Source organism: Hemibagrus wyckioides, linkage group LG17, assembly GCF_019097595.1.
Source record: "Hemibagrus wyckioides isolate EC202008001 linkage group LG17, SWU_Hwy_1.0, whole genome shotgun sequence".
Taxonomy (NCBI): Eukaryota; Metazoa; Chordata; class Actinopteri; order Siluriformes; family Bagridae; genus Hemibagrus; species Hemibagrus wyckioides.
The window spans coordinates 69,270-93,068 of record NC_080726.1 but is presented as its reverse complement, the minus strand read 5'-3'; the positions used below and the strand labels follow the sequence as shown (position 1 = coordinate 93,068).

General features: G+C 43.1%; 1 protein-coding gene across 4 annotated transcripts in view; it reads left to right on the top strand.

The window, feature by feature from the left end:
- The window catches only part of asph (aspartate beta-hydroxylase), a 76,755-nt gene that overhangs the window by 11,049 nt on the left and 41,907 nt on the right, over nt 1–23,799 (top strand). Inside the window, exons 1-4 of one of the 4 annotated variants that reach the window (XM_058413390.1) lie at nt 3,008–3,149; nt 7,903–8,052; nt 8,283–8,327; nt 9,012–9,080. In XM_058413390.1, the coding sequence (XP_058269373.1) occupies nt 3,026–3,149; nt 7,903–8,052; nt 8,283–8,327; nt 9,012–9,080 (388 nt within the window). In that variant the 5' untranslated portion in view covers nt 3,008–3,025. Of the gene's footprint in view, nt 1–3,007; nt 3,150–7,902; nt 8,053–8,282; nt 8,328–9,011; nt 9,081–23,799 lie in introns of those variants that run through there. The other 3 variants (XM_058413389.1, XM_058413392.1, XM_058413391.1) reach the window with 3 other exon arrangements.

Here is a 23,799-nt window from a genome sequence, read left to right as displayed (position 1 = left end):
ACACACACACACACACACACAGCAGGTTTACACACTGAGCTGATCTCACACACACACACACACACACACGCAGCAGGTTTACACACTGAGCTGATCTCACACACACACAGCAGGTTTACACACTGAGCTGATCTCACACACACACACACACACACACACAGCAGGTTAACTGCAGCAGGTTTACCCTAAACTCCACCACCATCTCCACTATAACTGTCTGGACCTGCTTTATTTTGGAGTGTAATGGTCAGGCATTTTCTGTAATATTCCCAGGCTGGGTTTAGCAGTGTGTCTGTGTGTGTGTGTGTGTGTGTGAGCAGAAGTTCCACGTGGCCTTCAGCTCTGTCTCCTCCTCCTCTTCCTCCTCCTTCATCTTCATTCAGAAATCCTTCTTTATCTCAGTCTTTTCTCCTCTGCAGTCTGGTTCCTCAGTAACCTGGAGTTTTTACTGCTGTAAGTTTTATTAGTTATCAGTTTTTGTACTTTCTATAAATATTTTATTCCCTTTAGCATTGAGTTAAACTAGTCCTGTTGTATTTAGTTAACCACAGTTAAGTAAAGGAGTGTTTTTTGTTAACTGTTCAGGAGTGGGGACATGGTGTTTAGGTCAGGGGTAAAGGTGTTGATCTGCTGACCAGAAGGTTGTGAGTTTAAATCCCAGCTCCACCAGTCTGCCCCTTGAGTGAGACCCCTAACCCTCAGCTGTATTAAATGAGAACTGTAAGTCTCTCTGGATAAAGGAGTTTTTACTGAACACCAGAAATATAAACTCTTAGTGTTTAGTCTTTATTTTCTAGTTTATTACATGGACGGACAGACAGACACACACTTTATCATCCCAATGGGAAATGTATAACTCCCAGCAGTATCCACAAGCCCAGGTAATGTTATAGCATGGTTAGTAATATTAACTATCATTAGTAACTGTCGATAAACTTTAGTGCATTGGACACCTACACTGTGATATCTGCTGTTTTATACGTTACATACTACATGTAATACACATAGTGACCGCCACTGACCGACTCACTGTATACATTGTACTACTAAACTGCATCCTAACTACTGTGCAACACACCTTTTACTCATCATATATAATTACACACACACACCAGATAAGGGGGGGGGTATTTAATTAACAGAATATAACAGGACTAGTTCAATTAATTAATTAATTAGAATATGAGTTTTATCAGATGAAACTCCTCACACTGTATACTCAACACTTTCTGTCTTTAGTGGGAGTTTCCTCATGTGTTTATTAGCCTGTAGTGTTTGTCTGTTCGGTCATCATACAGTGCGGAGTGTCCACTCTGTCCTGTTCTCATGGTTATTCAATTCAATTGAGTTTTATTTCTATAGAGCTTTTAACACTGGACACTGTCCCAAAGCAGCTTTACAGGATATAAGATGCAGAGTAGAAAAGTCCAGCATTAATATTAGACTTATCATTAAATGTATTCGCATTAATCCCTAACGAGCGGTCAGTTCATATGCAGTTGACCTTTACACTTTATACTGAAATGTAAATACTGTGATTTTCACACAGAGTTTGTCTACTGCTAATGAAATACACTCTTCTGTAGTTTGTACGCGGGTTAATTCTGTAAGAGTTAACACACACACACACACACACACACACACACAAATGTTGATTTCAGGACTTATGTTTCGATTTAAAAACACTGGAGTTTTGGCCTGCCGTGTGTGTGTGTGTGTGTGTGTGTGTGTGTGTGTGTGTGTGTGTGTGTGTGTGTGTGTGTGTGTGTGTGTGTGTGTGTGTGTGTGTGTGTGTAAAAAGCTGTTATTTTATTAAATCTATTCAATTGTGTATGTAATATGATGTCCCTGCCCCTTCTTCCAGTCTTCCTGCCGTTACACACTCCCCCTGAGTGCTGGATTGTGGGAGTGTTGTGTTGTGTACTCGTCCTGGTGTTTATACTCCCAGCGCAGGTTCGTACTCACACTGGTGTGTACTCCTGCTGCTACAGGCGTGTGTGTTTTTAACGGTGTGATACTGATTGCACACATTTATGTGAATATCAGGGTGTGTGTGTGTGCATTGATCTGCACGTGTATTTAATAACTAGGTATGAATTCATGGCATTGTGCTTGTGTGTGTTATGTGCACATGTGTAATGAATAAGTGGTTGTGATGGTAGGGCTGTGTGTGCGTGTGTGTACGTGTATTGAATAACTGGTTGTGATTGTGGATGTGTGTGTGTGTACACACGCGTGTTGTGTGTACATGTGTCGAATAACTGGGTGTGGATTCTGAACGTGTGTGTGTGTGTGTTTAAGCTTGATTGTAGGTGTCTGTTTGTGTGACATTGAGGTCTTTTACTGCTGGACATGATAAAACAAAGACCATCCAGCACCTTTGTCTGTCAGAGTTAAGCAGGAGGAAGTTAGTGACCATCCAGTGTCTAATGTCCTTTACACGTTCTTCTATCTTAATAAGCTGGTGTCTCTCATCTGACTGAAACATATAGCTGTGTGTCATCATCATAACAGTGGAAGCTAATACCATGTTTATGAATAATTACACCAAGGGGTAGCATATATAGGGAGAAAAGCAGTGGGCCTAAGACAGAACCTTGTGGAACGCTGGACTCTACTTTAATACACGTATTTACTAGCTGTGGTCAGTGTCTACCAGCAGAGGGCAGTTCATATCTCCAGCACGTTCTAGCCTGTGTACAGTGAAGTGAAAAGCTCCAGTAAAGTTAGAGTAAACGAACAAGGAGACACAACCCTGATTAGGAACCCTGATACCACTTTAACCAGTTCACCCAGTGCTGTCTCTGGGCTGGGATGAGGCCTAAATCCTAACTGATGCATTTATTTTTATTTCTAATTTTTTGTGAGGTGTGTGTGTGTGTGTGTGTGTGTGTGTGTGTGTGATTGAATGAGTGCAGTAACACTAACCCATACCCCAATTCTGCGCACACACACACACACACACACACACACACACACACACACACTGCTGTTCTATAAATAACTGAGGGGTTGTCCGGGTTCCATGTTGAGTTGTTGTGGAACAAAAGGCGGTGCAGCTGCTGGAGGTGTGTGGCTGAGACACTCTTGCTGGTGTGGAGCAATGGGGGAGCCGAGGCCCGAGGTGACGGAGCTGAGCCAAGAAGGAGGTAAAGGGGGAAAAATGAGGGTTTGGGCTGTACAGAGAAACTGAGATGAGTTCAGGTTAGGTCCAGGATGGACTTCTGTTTATCTTCAGAGCTTCAGATCAGATCAGTAACCTCTACCAATAACCTCTACTGGCTTTTATATCAAATAGTGTGTGTGTGTGTGTGTGTGTGTGTGTGTGTGTGTGTAGGGGGGTAAACTATGGAATAAAATCAGTCAAAAATAATCGTACGTAATTCAGAACATTTGTGTGTAATTGTAATTTAAAACTATTCTATGTAATTCTGTGTTTTGTCCGAGTTGGAGTCCAAAATCTACGACCACCACAGTTCACAGACACAGCGCTCGTTTTCACAACACCTCTGTTACACACACACACACACACACACACACACAGTTTTCACAACACCTCTGTTACACACACACCACACACACACACCACACACACACAGTTTTCACAACACCTCTGTTACACACACACACACACACACCACACACACACAGTTTTCACAACACCTCTGTTACACACACACACACACACCACACACTCCGTTTTAACACCTCTGTTACACACACACACACACACTCAGTTTTCACAACACCTGTTACCACACACACACACACCACACACACACAGTTTTAACAACACCTCTGTTACACACACACACACCACACACACACAGTTTTAACACCTCTGTTACACACACACACACACACACACACTCAGTTTTAACACCTCTGTTACACACACACACACCACACACACACAGTTTTCACAACACCTCTGTTACACACACACACACACACTCAGTTTTAACAACACCTCTGTTACACACACACACACCACACACACACTCAGTTTTAACAACACCTCTGTTACACACACACACACACACACACTCAGTTTTAACAACACCTCTGTTACACACACACACACACTCAGTTTTAACAACACCTCTGTTACACACACACACACACACACACACACACACACACTCAGTTTTAACAACACCTCTGTTACACACACACACACACACACACACACAGTTTTAACAACACCTCTGTTACACACACACACACACACACACACTCAGTTTTAACAACACCTCTGTTACACACGCACACCACACACACACACCACACACAGTTTTCACAACACCTCTGTTACACACACACACACACACACACACACTCAGTTTTAACAACACCTCTGTTACACACACACACACACACACACTCAGTTTTAACACCTCTGTTACACACACACACACACACACACACACACACACTCAGTTTTAACAACACCTCTGTTACACACACACAGTTTTCACAACACCTCTGTTACACACACACACAGTTTTCACAACACCTCTGTTACACACACACACACACACTCAGTTTTAACAACACCTCTGTTACACACACACAGTTTTCACAACACCTCTGTTACACACACACACAGTTTTCACAACACCTCTGTTACACACACACACACACACACACTCAGTTTTAACAACACCTCTGTTACACACACACACACACACAGTTTTCACAACACCTCTGTTACACACACACACAGTTTTCACAACACCTCTGTTACACACACACACACACACACACGCACACCACACACACACACCACACACAGTTTTCACAACACCTCTGTTACACACACACACACAGTTTTCACAACACCTCTGTTACACACACACACAGTTTTCACAACACCTCTGTTACACACACACACACACACACACACTCAGTTTTAACAACACCTCTGTTACACACACACACACACTCAGTTTTAACAACACCTCTGTTACACACACACACACCACACACACAGTTTTCACAACACCTCTGTTACACACACACACACAGTTTTCACAACACCTCTGTTACACACACCACATGAGAAATTATGCCCACGAATGTAGTGTGTGTTCAACCACTGTCAAAAATACACCATCAAGGCCACAGGCACAGACATCACTCTCCCAGGGAAGAGGAATCGATTCCACGAACTGCTCAGACCACTGGCATCCTGAGAGATGATCTTTTTTTTTCTCTTCAAATTCGGACATGTTTAAGGGTTAGTTATCACATAACAGAGAGAAGTAATGTTACGGAGATTTAACTATAGTAGATAAGATTAGCTCTCGGGGATCACAGTACCTTTTGTGGAAAATCTAATATTCATTGTGATTATGAGGAATATAACTGAACTGTATTCCAAAGGCCTTTGTACTGTTGGTCAGTAATACAGTGACCAGTGTAACTGAAGCTCTTCATTTACCTTCTTTAATAATAAATGGGCAAGATTTTATTAGGTGTAGCCTGACAAATTAAGAACTTTATTGACCCGAGATAAATTTCCAAATCAAGTCGAAATAACGTATAATTTTTGGTTTATTAATGGAAGATGTACATACTTATTTTGTACTGAATATTTTCATTTTGGGCAAATTTTATATTCATAAATGTAAGCGCCTTAAAACAAAGCCATTGTTTTCTGTTTTTCAAAAGGAATTTTGGATGAACTGTAAATCTGTAAGATTATTAAAATGTAAAACTGGAAGAAGAGTTTAGTTTATTGCAGAAATGTAAACTTTTAGAAGACCCTAGTGCGTCATTCTTTTTCTTTTTTTTCTTAGTTTATTTTCATTTTGATTGGTTCTCTGTTCTTAAGGATCTTCTTATGATCTTGTATTGCCTTACTGTATTTGTGTTTTTTGCAATAAAAAAAATCGATTCCTCTTCCCTGGGAGAGTGATGTCTGTGCCTGTGGCCTTGATGGTGTATTTTTGACAGTGGTTGAACACACACTACATTCGTGGGCATAATTTCTCATGTGGTGTGTGTAACAGAGGTGTTGTGAAAACTGTGTGTGTGTAACAGAGGTGTTGTGAAAACTGTGTGTGTGTGGTGTGTGTGTGTGTGTAACAGAGGTGTTGTGAAAACTGTGTGTGTGTGGTGTGTGTGTGTGTGTGTAACAGAGGTGTTGTGAAAACTGTGTGTGTGTGTGTGTGTGTGTGTGTGTAACAGAGGTGTTGTGAAAACTGTGTGTGTGTGTGTGTGTGTGTGTGTGTGTGTGTAACAGAGGTGTTGTGAAAACTGTGTGTGTGTGTGTAACAGAGGTGTTGTGAAAACTGTGTGTGTGTGTGTGTGTGTGTGTGTGTAACAGAGGTGTTGTGAAAACTGTGTGTGTGTGTAACAGAGGTGTTGTGAAAACTGTGTGTGTGTGTGTAACAGAGGTGTTGTGAAAACTGTGTGTGTGTGTGTGTAACAGAGGTGTTGTGAAAACTGTGTGTGTGTGTGTGTGTGTGTGTGTGTGTGTGTGTGTGTGTAACAGAGGTGTTGTGAAAACTGTGTGTGTGTGTAACAGAGGTGTTGTGAAAACTGTGTGTGTGTGTGTGTGTGTGTGTGTGTGTGTAACAGGTGTTGTGAAAACTGTGTGTGTGTGTGTAACAGAGGTGTTGTGAAAACTGTGTGTGTGTGTGTAACAGAGGTGTTGTGAAAACGAGCGCTGTGTCTGTGAACTGTGGTGGTCGTAGATTTTGGACTCCAACTTGGACAAAACAGAATTACATAGAATAGTTTTAAATTACAATTACACACAAATGTTCTGAATTACGTACGATTATTTTTGACTGATTTTATTCCATAGTAAACGGATAGAAGATAAGTTTCAGTAATGCAACACTGCTTTAATTGGTGTTCAGTTTAATTTTATGTAGCTCTTGTAATGCCCGTCTCAGAGCAATGTGTTATAATAACATGGTTATAAACCATTTCTCTTTGTTAATAAACACATGGAGCTGTGTGAACAGGGATTTATGAGCATGAGATCAACTTTTCAGTGATGGAGACCTGAGCTGTCCAAGGTGTCAAAGTGAATTTCCTGTGCGTTCTTCTGCGCACACACACACACACACACACACACACACACACACACACACACTATAGTAACTGTGAGTGTGTGACCAAGAGGAACAGAGTAGACTCAGCACCTGTTCATTCTCTCTCTCTCTCTGCTCTGTGTGTGGGTGTGTGTATTTATAACACTAACCTTTTCAGCTCCACTCTGATCTTCAGCTGTAACACACCACACATTCAGCCTGAGAGTTTAGTTCTGCTGGTCAGTGTGTGTGTGTCTTTGTTTGTGTGATCCTGTGTGGGTAGCTGAAGTGGTTAAGGCTCTGGGTCTTTGACCAGAAGTTAGGGGTTCAAGCCCCAACACCACCAATCTGCCCCCATTAGGCCCTTTAGCAAGGCCCCCAACCCACCCTGCTCCAGGGGCACTGTATCATGGCTGACCCTGCATTCTGACCACAACCCTCAAGGATAGGATATACGAAGAAAGAATTTCACTGTGCAGTAATGTATATGTGACTAATAAAGACTACTTAACTTCACTCAGTGTGTCTGGAGTGTGTGTATGCGCTTGTGTGTGTGTGTGTGTGTGTGTGTCCTGAGCTTGATTACTAGTGTAAATATGTGGGTGTGTAGTTGGTATTGGTGCCTGAATGGGAGTTAAACAGCTATCAGTGCGGTTATACAATGCAGAGTCCACTGTGATGGTCAGCTGTGGAGAAGGAGCTGCTCTTCATATCGCTGACCATCTCCATTCAGTCCATCTTTCTGCAGGACCATGTATTTCTATATTCTGCAGCTCTGATATTTATGTTCTGATTTACTACATAAAAAGTCTCCGTTATAACTCTTCTCACTGTCGTTTGTTTGTGTTCTGTTTAGATGCCAAGCAAATGAATAAAAATGGGAAAAAGGGCGGAGCTAAAGCCGGGGTGTCGTTCTTCACCTGGTTCATGGTTCTGGCCCTTCTGGGCGTCTGGACCTCTGTGGCTGTGGTTTATTTTGATCTGGTGGATTATCAGGGAGTGATCGGTGAGTCCTTCATCACACAGAAGACGTGATTATTAAACGAGTTCTGTAAATTTAACCTCATGTGTCTGTCTCCGAGATGCATCACGTCCGCTCCCTTCAGTGGTCTCAAATCTTCTAAACGTCCACCTTACTGATCTTGTGTTCAGAAGATGACATTATCAGCATGTGCAGTGTAACAGATTGTAATGAGTTTGCGTGTGTGTGTGTTCTGCTCTTAATTCCACATGCAGCCAAGGCACAGGACTTGCGGTATAATATTTCAGAGATTTTACAAGGTACGCTTTTAAATTCAATAAAATCCAAGACATATCTCCTCCACCGTCACACGCTCAGAGCTTCATCAGTTTCTCTAAATATCTCCTCCACCATCAGATGCTCAGAGCTTCATCAGTCCATTAGTAATAACAGCATTAAGTCTCCTTATAGAGACAGAGAAAATCAAGACTTTTATCAAAATCTAGCTTCATCCATCTTCCTGCTTTATTCCTAATCAGGGTCATGGGGATCTGCTGGAGCCTATCCCAGCACACATTGGGTGAAAGGCAGGGGTACACCCTGGACAGGGCCACATATAGACAGACAGACAACCACACACACACACACACACACACACACACACACACACACACACTCACACTCACTCCTGTGGGCAATTTAGAATGACCAATCAACCTAATGTACGTTTTTGGACTGTGGGAGGAAACCGGAGTACCCAGAGTAAACCCACGCAGGCATGGGGAGAACACACAAACTCCACACACAAAGACCCCTGCCTGTTAGAACCTGGGATTCAAACCCAGGACCTTCTTGTTGTGAGGCCGCCGTGCTGACCACTAAACCACTGTGCTGACCACTAAACCACTGTGCTGACCACTAAACCACTGTGCTGTCCCAAGCTTCATTTATTTCATCTTTATTTTGTATGAAATCACTGAATTAAATCTAAACGTCTTGACCAGGTAAACTCTCGTCCTACGACGCTGATGGTGATGGAGACTTCGATGTGGAGGACGCGAAGGTCCTGCTTGGTGAGTATACACACACACACACACACACACACACACACACACACACACACACATACATCACAGGACTGAACTCACCAAGAGGACAGAGGATTAACAGTTAACTCTTCTGTTTGTGTTGCATGGGTGATATTTGGTTTATTTTTGTTCCACCGCAAATACAAACTGTGTGTGTGTGTGTGTGTGTGTGTTCGTGTTCTCGTGTGTGTGTGTGTGTGTGTTCGTGTTCTTGTGTGTGTGTGTGTTCGTGTTCTCGTGTGTGTGTGTGTGTGTGTGTGTGTTCGTGGTGTGTGTGTGTGTGTGTGTGTTCGTGTGTGTTCGTGTTCTCGTGTGTGTGTGTGTTCGTGTTCTTGTGTGTGTGTTCGTGTTCTTGTGTGTGTGTTCGTGTTCTCGTGTGTGTGTGTTCGTGTTGTGTGTGTGTGTGTGTGTGTGTGTGTGTGTGTGTTCGTGTTCTCGTGTGTGTGTGTTCGTGTTCTTGTGTGTTCGTGTTCTCGTGTGTGTGTTCGTGTTCTCGTGTGTGTGTGTGTTCGTGTTCTCGTGTGTGTGTGTTCGTGTTGTGTGTGTGTGTGTGTGTGTGTGTGTTCGTGTTCTCGTGTGTGTGTGTGTGTGTTCGTGTTCTTGTGTGTGTGTGTTCGTGTTCTCGTGTGTGTGTGTGTGTTCGTGTTCTTGTGTGTGTGTGTTCGTGTTCTCGTGTGTGTGTGTGTGTGTGTGTGTGTTCGTGTTGTGTGTGTGTGTGTGTGTGTGTTCGTGTTCTCGTGTGTGTGTGTGTGTTCGTGTTCTTGTGTGTGTGTTCGTGTTCTCGTGTGTGTGTGTGTGTGTGTGTGTGTGTGTTCGTGTTCTTGTGTGTGTGTTCGTGTTCTCGTGTGTGTGTGTGTGTGTGTGTGTGTGTGTGTTCGTGGTGTGTGTGTTCGTGTGTGTTCGTGTTCTCGTGTGTGTGTGTGTGTGTGTGTGTGTGTGTGTGTGTTCGTGGTGTGTGTGTGTGTGTGTGTGTGTGTTCGTGTGTGTTCGTGTTCTCGTGTGTGTGTGTGTTCGTGTTCTTGTGTGTGTGTTCGTGTTCTCGTGTGTGTGTGTTCGTGTTGTGTGTGTGTGTGTGTGTGTGTGTGTGTTCGTGTTCTCGTGTGTGTGTGTTCGTGTTCTTGTGTGTTCGTGTTCTCGTGTGTGTGTTCGTGTTCTCGTGTGTGTGTGTTCGTGTTCTCGTGTGTGTGTGTTCGTGTTGTGTGTGTGTGTGTGTGTGTGTGTGTGTGTTCGTGTTCTCGTGTGTGTGTGTGTGTTCGTGTTCTTGTGTGTGTGTGTTCGTGTTCTCGTGTGTGTGTGTGTTCGTGTTCTCGTGTGTGTGTGTGTGTGTTCGTGTTCTTGTGTGTGTGTGTTCGTGTTCTCGTGTGTGTGTGTGTGTGTGTGTGTGTGTGTTCGTGTTGTGTGTGTGTGTGTGTGTTCGTGTTCTCGTGTGTGTGTGTGTGTTCGTGTTCTTGTGTGTGTGTTCGTGTTCTCGTGTGTGTGTGTGTGTTGGTGTGTGTGTGTGGTCGTGTTGGTGTGTGTGTGTGTGTGTGTGTGTTCGTGGTGTGTGTGTGTGTGTGTGTGTGTGTTCGTGTGTGTTCGTGTTCTCGTGTGTGTGTGTGTTCGTGTTCTTGTGTGTGTGTTCGTGTTGTTGTGTGTGTGTGTGTGTGTGTGTGTGTGTGTGTGTGTTCGTGTTCTTGTGTGTTCGTGTTCTTGTGTGTGTGTTCGTGTTCTCGTGTGTGTGTTCGTGTTCTCGTGTGTGTGTGTTCGTGTTCTCGTGTGTGTGTGTTCGTGTTCTCGTGTGTGTGTGTGTGTGTTCGTGTTCTCGTGTGTGTGTGTTCGTGTTGTGTGTGTGTGTGTGTTCGTGTTCTCGTGTGTGTGTGTGTTCGTGTTCTTGTGTGTGTGTTCGTGTTCTCGTGTGTGTGTGTGTTCGTGTTCTCGTGTGTGTGTGTGTGTTCGTGTTCTCGTGTGTGTGTTCGTGTTCTCGTGTGTGTGTGTTCGTGTTCTCGTGTGTGTGTGTGTGTGTTCGTGTTCTTGTGTGTGTGTGTTCGTGTTCTTGTGTGTGTGTGTTCGTGTTCTCGTGTGTGTGTGTTCGTGTTCTCGTGTGTGTGTGTGTGTTCGTGTTCTCGTGTGTGTGTGTTCGTGTTGTGTGTGTGTGTGTGTGTGTGTGTGTGTGTGTTCGTGTTCTCGTGTGTGTGTGTGTGTTCGTGTTCTTGTGTGTGTGTGTTCGTGTTCTCGTGTGTGTGTGTGTTCGTGTTCTTGTGTGTGTGTGTGTGTGTGTGTTCGTGTTCTTGTGTGTTCGTGTTCTTGTGTGTGTGTGTGTGTGTGTGTGTGTTCTCGTGTGTGTGTGTGTGTTCGTGTTCTCGTGTGTGTGTGTGTTCGTGTTCTCGTGTGTGTGTGTGTTCGTGTTCTCGTGTGTGTGTTCGTGTTCTCGTGTGTGTGTGTGTTCGTGTTCTCGTGTGTGTGTTCGTGTTCTTGTGTGTGTGTGTGTGTGTGTGTTGTGTGTGTGTGTGTGTGTGTTCGTGTTCTTGTGTGTGTGTTCGTGTTCTTGTGTGTGTGTGTGTTCGTGTTCTCGTGTGTGTGTGTGTTCGTGTTCTCGTGTGTGTGTGTGTGTGTGTTCGTGTTCTCGTGTGTGTGTGTTCGTGTTCTCGTGTGTGTGTGTGTTCGTGTTCTCGTGTGTGTGTTCGTGTTCTCGTGTGTGTGTTCGTGTTCTTGTGTGTGTGTGTGTGTGTGTGTGTTGTGTGTGTGTGTGTGTGTGTGTTCGTGTTCTTGTGTGTGTGTGTGTGTGTGTGTGTTCGTGTTCTTGTGTGTGTGTGTGTTCTTGTGTGTGTGTGTTCGTGTTCTCGTGTGTGTGTGTGTGTTCGTGTTCTCGTGTGTGTGTGTGTTCGTGTTCTTGTGTGTGTTCGTGTTCTTGTGTGTGTGTGTTCGTGTTCTCGTGTGTGTGTGTGTGTGTTCGTGTTCTCGTGTGTGTGTGTGTGTGTGTTCGTGTTCTTGTGTGTGTTCGTGTTCTTGTGTGTGTGTGTTCGTGTTCTCGTGTGTGTGTTCGTGTTCTTGTGTGTGTGTGTGTGTTGTGTGTGTGTGTGTGTGTGTGTTCGTGTTCTTGTGTGTGTGTGTGTGTGTGTTCGTGTTCTTGTGTGTGTTCGTGTTCTTGTGTGTGTGTGTTCGTGTTCTCGTGTGTGTGTGTGTTCGTGTTCTCGTGTGTGTGTGTGTTCGTGTTCTCGTGTGTGTGTGTGTGTTCGTGTTCTCGTGTGTGTGTGTGTGTTCGTGTTCTCGTGTGTGTGTGTGTGTTCGTGTTCTCGTGTGTGTGTGTGTGTTCGTGTTCTCGTGTGTGTGTGTTCGTGTTCTCGTGCGTGTGTGTGTGTTCGTGTTCTCGTGTGTGTGTGTGTGTTCGTGTTCTCGTGTGTGTGTGTGTTCGTGTTCTCGTGTGTGTGTGTGTGTGTTCGTGTTCTCGTGTGTGTGTGTGTGTTCGTGTTCTCGTGTGTGTGTTCGTGTTGTGTGTGTGTGTGTGTTGTGTGTGTGTGTGTGTGTGTTCGTGTTCTTGTGTGTGTGTGTGTGTGTGTGTTCGTGTTCTTGTGTGTGTGTGTGTGTTCGTGTTCTTGTGTGTGTGTGTGTGTGTGTTCGTGTTCTTGTGTGTGTGTGTGTGTGTGTTCGTGTTCTTGTGTGTGTGTTCGTGTTCTTGTGTGTGTGTGTGTGTGTGTGTGTGTTCGTGTTCTTGTGTGTGTGTGTGTGTGTGTGTGTTAAATCAGAGGTGTACTTGATCAGAATTACAGTATTGCTCAGGGCTGCTTCATACTTCTGCACTGTACTGTGTGTGAGATGAGAGGGATTGTGCTTTGTCCACTCTGCTTTGTGTCACATGACCCTCAGGTGAGCCCTAATTAGTCGAGAGAGGACTTTATCACTATATCTCAGACTTATGGATTTAACTTCATAAACAATTCCTTCATCATGATCCAGAACGTTTCTTGTTGCAGGCTGGAGGGTGGGGCAGCACCACCTGTTCAGGTGTAGAGGGAAAAAAACAGTATAATTAATATGAATAAACAGAATCTAATTTAATAAAACTGACTTTAGTGCTAACCTGTTAGTCTGCAATAAAACCTCTTCTCTAGGATAAAACACACTAGTTGATTTTTGATGCTGTGATGTGAAGGTGATGTGATGTGAAGGTGATGTGATGTGAAGGTGATGTGAAGGTGATGTGAAGGTGATGTGATGTGATGTGAAGGTGATGTGATGTGAAGGTGATGTGTAGATGATGTGAAGGTGATGTGATGTGTAGATGATGTGAAGGTGATGTGATGTGAAGGTGATGTGATGTGTAGATGATGTGAAGGTGATGTGATGTGAAGGTGATGTGAAGGTGATGTGATGTGAAGGTGATGTGATGTGAAGGTGATGTGATGTGAAGGTGATGTGATGTGAAGGTGATGTGATGTGAAGGTGATGTGTAGATGATGTGAAGGTGATGTGATGTGAAGGTGATGTGATGTGAAGGTGATGTGATGTGATGTGTAGATGATGTGAAGGTGATGTGATGTGTAGATGATGTGAAGGTGAAGGTGATGTGATGTGAAGGTGATGTGAAGGTGATGTGATGTGAAGGTGATGTGAAGGTGATGGTGATGTGATGTGAAGGTGATGTGATGTGATGTGTAGATGTGATGTGTAGATGATGTGAAGGTGATGTGATGTGTAGGTGATGTGATGTGTAGATGATGTGAATGTGATGTGATGTGTAGATGTGAAGGTGATGTGATGTGATGTGTAGATGTGAAGGTGATGTGATGTGTAGATGATGTGAAGGTGATGTGATGTGTAGATGTGAAGGTGATGTGATGTGATGTGTAGATGTGAAGGTGATGTGATGTGTAGATGATGTGAAGGTGATGTGATGTGAAGGTGATGTGATGTGTAGATGATGTGAAGGTGATGTGATGTGAAGGTGATGTGATGTGTAGATGATGTGAAGGTGATGTGATGTGAAGGTGATGTGATGTGAAGGTGATGTGAAGGTGATGTGTAGATGATGTGAAGGTGATGTGATGTGTAGATGATGTGATGTGAAGGTGATGTGATGTGTAGATGATGTGAAGGTGAAGGTGATGTGATGTGTAGATGTGATGTGTAGATGATGTGAAGGTGATGTGATGTGAAGGTGATGTGATGTGTAGATGATGTGAAGGTGATGTGATGTGTAGATGTGATGTGTAGATGATGTGAAGGTGATGTGATGTGAAGGTGATGTGATGTGTAGATGATGTGAAGGTGATGTGATGTGTAGATGTGAAGGTGATGTGATGTGATGTGTAGATGTGAAGGTGATGTGATGTGTAGATGATGTGAAGGTGATGTGATGTGAAGGTGATGTGATGTGTAGATGATGTGAAGGTGATGTGATGTGAAGGTGATGTGATGTGTAGATGATGTGAAGGTGATGTGATGTGAAGGTGATGTGATGTGAAGGTGATGTGAAGGTGATGTGTAGATGATGTGAAGGTGATGTGATGTGTAGATGTGATGTGAAGGTGATGTGATGTGTAGATGATGTGAAGGTGATGTGATGTGTAGATGATGTGAAGGTGATGTGATGTGAAGGTGATGTGAAGGTGATGTGTAGATGATGTGAAGGTGATGTGTAGGTGATGTGATGTGTAGATGTGAAGGTGATGTGTAGATGATGTGAAGGTGATGTGATGTGAAGGTGATGTGTAGATGATGTGAAGGTGATGTGATGTGTAGATGATGTGAAGGTGATGTGATGTGTAGATGATGTGTAGGTGATGTGAAGGTGATGTGATGTGTAGATGATGTGAAGGTGATGTGATGTGTAGATGATGTGATGTGTAGATGATGTGAAGGTGATGTGATGTGTAGATGATGTGATGTGAAGGTGATGTGAAGGTGATGTGATGTGTAGGTGATGTGAAGGTGATGTGATGTGTAGATGATGTGAAGGTGATGTGATGTGAAGGTGATGTGATGTGAAGGTGATGTGAAGGTGATGTGTAGATGATGTGAAGGTGATGTGTAGGTGATGTGATGTGTAGATGTGAAGGTGATGTGATGTGTAGATGATGTGAAGGTGATGTGTAGGTGATGTGAAGGTGATGTGATGTGTAGATGATGTGAAGGTGATGTGATGTGAAGGTGATGTGAAGGTGATGTGTAGATGATGTGAAGGTGATGTGATGTGTAGGTGATGTGAAGGTGATGTGATGTGAAGGTGATGTGTAGATGATGTGAAGGTGATGTGATGTGTAGGTGATGTGAAGGTGATGTGAAGGTGATGTGATGTGTAGGTGATGTGAAGGTGATGTGTAGATGATGTGAAGGTGATGTGATGTGTAGATGATGTGAAGGTGATGTGATGTGTAGATGATGTGTAGATGATGTGAAGGTGATGTGAAGGTGATGTGATGTGTAGATGATGTGAAGGTGATGTGATGTGAAGGTGATGTGTAGATGATGTGAAGGTGATGTGATGTGAAGGTGATGTGTAGATGATGTGTAGGTGATGTGTAGGTGATGTGATGTGAAGGTGATGTGATGTGAAGGTGATGTGTAGGTGATGTGATGTGAAGGTGATGTGAAGGTGATGTGATGTGTAGGTGATGTGAAGGTGATGTGATGTGAAGGTGATGTGATGTGAAGGTGATGTGATGTGAAGGTGATGTGAAGGTGATGTGATGTGTAGATGATGTGTAGGTGATGTGATGTGAAGGTGATGTGATGTGAAGGTGATGTGATGTGTAGATGATGTGAAGGTGATGTGATGTGTAGATGATGTGAAGGTGATGTGATGTGAAGGTGATGTGTAGATGATGTGATGTGAAGGTGATGTGTAGATGTGAAGGTGATGTGTAGATGATGTGATGTGAAGGTGATGTGTAGATGTGAAGGTGATGTGTAGGTGATGTGATGTGAAGGTGATGTGTAGATGATGTGAAGGTGATGTGTAGATGATGTGATGTGTAGGTGATGTGATGTGTAGATGATGTGATGTGATGTGTAGATGATGTGTAGGTGATGTGTAGGTGATGTGATGTGAAGGTGATGTGTAGATGATGTGAAGGTGATGTGTAGGTGATGTGATGTGTAGGTGATGTGATGTGTAGGTGATGTGATGTGATGTGTAGATGATGTGAAGGTGATGTGATGTGTAGATGATGTGATGTGTAGGTGATGTGTAGGTGATGTGATGTGTAGATGATGTGATGTGAAGGTGATGTGATGTGAAGGTGATGTGATGTGAAGGTGATGTGAAGGTGAAGGTGATGTGATGTGAAGGTGATGTGATGTGTAGATGATGTGAAGGTGAAGGTGATGTGTAGATGTGATGTGAAGGTGATGTGATGTGAAGGTGATGTGAAGGTGATGTGATGTGTAGATGATGTGATGTGAAGGTGATGTGATGTGAAGGTGATGTGTAGATGTGAAGGTGATGTGATGTGTAGATGTGAAGGTGATGTGATGTGTAGATGATGTGATGTGAAGGTGATGTGATGTGTAGATGTGAAGGTGATGTGATGTGTAGATGTGAAGGTGAAGGTGATGTGATGTGTAGATGTGAAGGTGATGTGATGTGTAGATGTGATGTGAAGGTGATGTGATGTGTAGATGATGTGATGTGAAGGTGATGTGATGTGTAGATGTGAAGGTGATGTGATGTGTAGATGATGTGAAGGTGATGTGATGTGTAGATGATGTGAAGGTGAAGGTGATGTGATGTGTAGATGATGTGATGTGAAGGTGATGTGATGTGTAGATGATGTGATGTGTAGGTGATGTGATGTGAAGGTGATGTGATGTGTAGATGTGATGTGATGTGATGTGATGTGTAGATGATGTGATGTGAAGGTGATGTGATGTGTAGATGTGAAGGTGATGTGATGTGTAGATGATGTGAAGGTGATGTGATGTGTAGATGATGTGAAGGTGATGTGATGTGAAGGTGATGTGAAGGTGAGGTGATGTGAAGGTGATGTGAAGGTGAGGTGATGTGTAGATGTGAAGGTGATGTGATGGTGATGTGAAGGTGATGTGATGTGTAGATGATGTGAAGGTGATGTGATGTGATGTGGATGTGATGTGATGTGTAGGTGATGTGAAGGTGATGTGATGGTGATGTGATGTGAAGGTGATGTGATGTGAAGGTGATGTGATGTGTAGATGTGATGTGATGTGATGTGTAGATGATGTGATGTGAAGGTGATGTGATGTGTAGATGTGATGTGATGTGATGTGTAGATGATGTGAAGGTGATGTGATGTGTAGATGATGTGATGTGATGTGATGTGTAGATGATGTGATGTGTAGATGATGTGATGTGATGTGATGTGTAGATGATGTGATGTGATGTGATGTGAAGGTGATGTGATGTGTAGATGATGTGAAGGTGATGTGATGTGTAGATGTGAAGGTGATGTGATGTGTAGATGTGAAGGTGATGTGATGTGTAGATGATGTGAAGGTGATGTGATGTGTAGATGATGTGAAGGTGATGTGATGTGAAGGTGATGTGTAGGTGATGTGAAGGTGATGTGTAGGTGATGTGTAGGTGATGTGAAGGTGATGTGATGTGAAGGTGATGTGAAGGTGAGGTGATGTGAAGGTGATGTGATGTGAAGGTGAGGTGATGTGTAGATGTGAAGGTGATGTGATGGTGATGTGATGTGGATGTGATGTGATGTGTAGGTGATGTGAAGGTGATGTGATGTGTAGGTGATGTGAAGGTGATGTGATGTGAAGGTGAAGGTGATGTGAAGGTGATGTGAAGGTGATGTGATGTGTAGATGTGAAGGTGATGTGATGTGTAGATGATGTGATGTGAAGGTGATGTGATGTGTAGATGTGAAGGTGATGTGATGTGTAGATGTGAAGGTGATGTGATGTGTAGATGATGTGAAGGTGAAGGTGATGTGAAGGTGATGTGATGTGTAGATGATGTGAAGGTGATGTGATGTGTAGATGTGAAGGTGATGTGATGTGTAGATGATGTGATGTGTAGGTGATGTGATGTGAAGGTGATGTGATGTGAAGGTGATGTGTAGGTGATGTGAAGGTGATGTGTAGGTGATGTGTAGATGATGTGAAGGTGATGTGATGTGAAGGTGATGTGAAGGTGATGTGATGTGAAGGTGATGTGATGTGATGTGTAGATGATGTGAAGGTGATGTGTAGATGATGTGAAGGTGATGTGATGTGAAGGTGATGTGTAGGTGATGTGATGTGAAGGTGATGTGAAGGTGATGTGTAGATGATGTGAAGGTGATGTGATGTGTAGATGATGTGAAGGTGATGTGTAGATGATGTGAAGGTGATGTGTAGATGTGATGTGTAGATGATGTGAAGGTGATGTGAAGGTGATGTGATGTGTAGATGATGTGAAGGTGATGTGAAGGTGATGTGATGTGTAGATGTGAAGGTGATGTGATGTGAAGATGATGTGTAGGTGATGTGATGTGAAGATGATGTGAAGGTGATGTGTAGATGATGTGAAGGTGATGTGTAGATGTGATGTGTAGATGATGTGAAGGTGATGTGAAGGTGATGTGATGTGTAGATGATGTGAAGGTGATGTGATGTGTAGATGTGAAGGTGATGTGATGTGTAGATGATGTGAAGGTGATGTGATGTGAAGGTGATGTGTAGGTGATGTGAAGGTGATGTGATGTGAAGGTGAGGTGATGTGTAGATGTGATGGTGATGTGAAGGTGATGTGTAGATGATGTGAAGGTGATGTGATGTGTAGGTGATGTGATGTGAAGGTGATGTGATGTGGATTAGATGTGATGTGTAGGTGATGTGAAGGTGATGTGATGTGAAGGTGATGTGATGTGTAGATGTGAAGGTGATGTGATGTGTAGATGTGAAGGTGATGTGATGTGTAGATGATGTGATGTGAAGGTGATGTGATGTGTAGATGTGAAGGTGATGTGATGTGTAGATGTGAAGGTGATGTGATGTGTAGATGATGTGAAGGTGATGTGAAGGTGATGTGAAGGTGATGTGTAGGTGATGTGATGTGTAGATGATGTGAAGGTGATGTGATGTGTAGATGATGTGATGTGAAGGTGATGTGATGTGAAGGTGATGTGATGTGTAGATGATGTGAAGGTGATGTGATGTGTAGATGATGTGATGTGAAGGTGATGTGATGTGAAGGTGATGTGAAGGTGATGTGAAGGTGATGTGATGTGATGTGTAGATGTGAAGGTGATGTGATGTGTAGATGATGTGATGTGAAGGTGATGTGATGTGTAGATGTGAAGGTGATGTGATGTGTAGATGTGAAGGTGATGTGATGTGTAGATGATGTGATGTGAAGGTGATGTGAAGGTGATGTGATGTGTAGATGATGTGAAGGTGATGTGATGTGTAGATGTGAAGGTGATGTGATGTGTAGATGATGTGATGTGTAGGTGATGTGATGTGAAGGTGATGTGATGTGTAGATGATGTGATGTGATGTGATGTGTAGATGATGTGATGGTGATGTGATGTGTAGATGATGTGATGTGAAGGTGATGTGATGTGAAGGTGATGTGATGTGATGTGATGTGATGTGTAGATGATGTGAAGGTGATGTGATGTGTAGATGATGTGATGTGAAGGTGATGTGATGTGTAGGTGATGTGTAGGTGATGTGATGTGAAGATGATGTGAAGGTGATGTGTAGATGATGTGAAGGTGATGTGATGTGTAGATGATGTGATGTGAAGGTGATGTGATGTGATGTGTAGATGATGTGAAGGTGATGTGTAGATGATGTGAAGGTGATGTGATGTGTAGATGATGTGAAGGTGATGTGTAGATGATGTGAAGGTGATGTGATGTGAAGGTGATGTGATGTGAAGATGATGTGTAGGTGATGTGATGTGAAGATGATGTGAAGGTGATGTGATGTGAAGGTGATGTGATGTGAAGGTGAGGTGATGTGTAGATGTGAAGGTGATGTGATGGTGATGTGAAGGTGATGTGATGTGAAGGTGATGTGATGTGAAGGTGATGTGATGTGGATGTGATGTGATGTGTAGGTGATGTGAAGGTGATGTGATGTGTAGGTGATGTGAAGGTGATGTGATGTGAAGGTGATGTGATGTGAAGGTGAAGGTGATGTGAAGGTGATGTGAAGGTGATGTGATGTGATGTGTAGATGTGAAGGTGATGTGATGTGTAGATGATGTGATGTGAAGGTGATGTGATGTGTAGATGTGAAGGTGATGTGATGTGTAGATGTGAAGGTGATGTGATGTGTAGATGATGTGAAGGTGAAGGTGATGTGATGTGTAGATGATGTGAAGGTGAAGGTGATGTGAAGGTGATGTGATGTGTAGATGATGTGAAGGTGATGTGATGTGTAGATGTGAAGGTGATGTGATGTGTAGATGATGTGATGTGTAGGTGATGTGATGTGAAGGTGATGTGATGTGAAGGTGATGTGATGTGTAGATGATGTGAAGGTGATGTGTAGATGATGTGAAGGTGATGTGATGTGTAGATGTGAAGGTGATGTGATGTGAAGATGATGTGTAGGTGATGTGATGTGAAGATGATGTGAAGGTGATGTGTAGATGATGTGAAGGTGATGTGATGTGTAGATGATGTGAAGGTGATGTGTAGATGATGTGAAGGTGATGTGTAGATGTGATGTGTAGATGATGTGAAGGTGATGTGAAGGTGATGTGATGTGAAGGTGATGTGTAGGTGATGTGATGTGTAGATGTGAAGGTGATGTGATGTGTAGATGATGTGAAGGTGATGTGATGTGAAGGTGATGTGTAGATGATGTGAAGGTGATGTGATGTGAAGGTGATGTGATGTGTAGGTGATGTGAAGGTGATGTGTAGGTGATGTGAAGGTGATGTGATGTGAAGGTGATGTGATGTGAAGGTGATGTGATGTGGATTAGATGTGATGTGTAGGTGATGTGAAGGTGATGTGATGTGAAGGTGAAGGTGATGTGATGTGAAGGTGATGTGATGTGAAGGTGATGTGATGTGAAGGTGATGTGATGTGAAGGTGATGTGATGTGAAGGTGATGTGATGTGATGTGTAGATGATGTGATGTGAAGGTGATGTGAAGGTGATGTGATGTGAAGGTGATGTGAAGGTGATGTGATGTGTAGATGATGTGTAGATGATGTGATGTGTAGATGATGTGTAGGTGATGTGATGTGTAGATGATGTGAAGGTGATGTGATGTGTAGATGTGAAGGTGATGTGATGTGTAGATGTGAAGGTGATGTGATGTGTAGATGATGTGAAGGTGATGTGATGTGTAGATGATGTGAAGGTGATGTGATGTGTAGATGATGTGAAGGTGATGTGATGTGTAGATGTGAAGGTGATGTGATGTGTAGATGATGTGAAGGTGATGTGATGTGAAGGTGATGTGATGTGAAGGTGATGTGATGTGTAGGTGATGTGAAGGTGATGTGTAGATGTGAAGGTGATGTGATGTGTAGATGATGTGAAGGTGATGTGATGTGTAGATGTGAAGGTGATGTGATGTGTAGATGATGTGAAGGTGATGTGATGTGTAGATGATGTGAAGGTGATGTGATGTGAAGGTGATGTGTAGGTGATGTGAAGGTGATGTGATGTGAAGGTGATGTGAAGGTGATGTGATGTGAAGGTGATGTGATGTGAAGGTGAGGTGATGTGTAGATGTGAAGGTGATGTGATGGTGATGTGAAGGTGATGTGATGTGTAGGTGATGTGTAGGTGATGTGATGTGAAGGTGATGTGATGTGTAGATGTGAAGGTGATGTGATGTGTAGATGATGTGAAGGTGAAGGTGATGTGATGTGTAGATGATGTGATGTGAAGGTGATGTGATGTGTAGATGATGTGATGTGAAGGTGATGTGAAGGTGATGTGAAGGTGATGTGTAGATGATGTGAAGGTGATGTGATGTGTAGATGATGTGATGTGAAGGTGATGTGATGTGTAGATGATGTGATGTGATGTGATGTGATGTGTAGATGATGTGATGTGAAGGTGATGTGATGTGTAGATGATGTGATGTGATGTGATGTGTAGATGATGTGATGTGAAGGTGATGTGATGTGTAGATGATGTGATGGTGATGTGATGTGTAGATGATGTGATGTGAGGTGATGTGTAGATGATGTGAAGGTGATGTGTAGGTGATGTGATGTGAAGGTGATGTGATGTGATGTGAAGGTGATGTGATGTGAAGGTGATGTGAGGTGAAGGTGATGTGATGTGATGTGAAGGTGATGTGATGTGATGTGATGTGAAGGTGATGTGATGTGATGTGTAGGTGATGTGATGTGAAGGTGATGTGATGTGATGTGTAGAAGATGTGATGTGAAGGTGATGTGATGTGTAGATGATGTGATGTGAAGGTGATGTGATGTGTAGATGTGAAGGTGATGTGATGTGTAGATGATGTGATGTGAAGGTGATGTGATGTGTAGATGATGTGATGTGAAGGTGATGTGAAGGTGATGTGAAGGTGATGTGATGTGTAGATGATGTGAAGGTGATGTGATGTGTAGATGTGAAGGTGATGTGATGTGTAGATGATGTGATGTGAAGGTGATGTGATGTGTAGATGATGTGAAGGTGATGTGTAGGTGATGTGATGTGAAGGTGATGTGATGTGAAGGTGATGTGATGTGAAGGTGATGTGAGGTGAAGGTGATGTGATGTGAAGGTGATGTGATGGTGATGTGAAGGTGATGTGATGTGATGTGAAGGTGATGTGATGTGTAGATGATGTGAAGGTGATGTGATGTGATGTGAAGGTGATGTGAAGGTGATGTGATGTGTAGATGATGTGAAGGTGATGTGATGTGAAGGTGATGTGATGTGGATGTGATGTGATGTGTAGATGATGTGAAGGTGATGTGATGTGAAGGTGAAGGTGATGTGTAGATGATGTGAAGGTGATGTGAAGGTGAAGGTGATGTGATGTGATGTGATGTGATGTGAAGGTGATGTGATGTGATGTGAAGGTGATGTGATGTGATGTGTAGATGATGTGAAGGTGATGTGATGTGAAGGTGAAGGTGATGTGATGTGAAGGTGATGTGATGTGATGTGAAGGTGATGTGATGTGATGTGATGTGAAGGTGATGTGATGTGAAGGTGATGTGATGTGTAGATGATGTGAAGGTGATGTGATGTGTAGGTGATGTGATGTGTAGATGATGTGAAGGTGATGTGATGTGATGTGAAGTGATGTGATGTGAAGGTGATGTGAAGGTGATGTGAAGGTGATGTGAAGTGATGTGTAGATGATGTGATGTGTAGGTGATGTGATGTGTAGATGATGTGAAGGTGATGTGATGTGAAGTGATGTGATGTGAAGGTGATGTGATGTGATGTGATGTGATGTGTAGATGATGTGATGTGAAGGTGATGTGATGTGTAGATGATGTGATGTGATGTGATGTGTAGATGATGTGATGTGAAGGTGATGTGATGTGTAGATGATGTGATGTGATGTGATGTGTAGATGATGTGATGGTGATGTGATGTGTAGATGATGTGAAGGTGATGTGTAGGTGATGTGATGTGAAGGTGATGTGATGTGAAGGTGATGTGAGGTGAAGGTGATGTAAGGTGATGGTGATGTGAAGGTGATGGTGATGTGAAGGTGATGTGATGTGAAGGTGATGTGATGTGATGTGAAGGTGATGTGATGTGTAGGTGATGTGATGTGAAGGTGATGTGATGTGATGTGATGTGTAGAT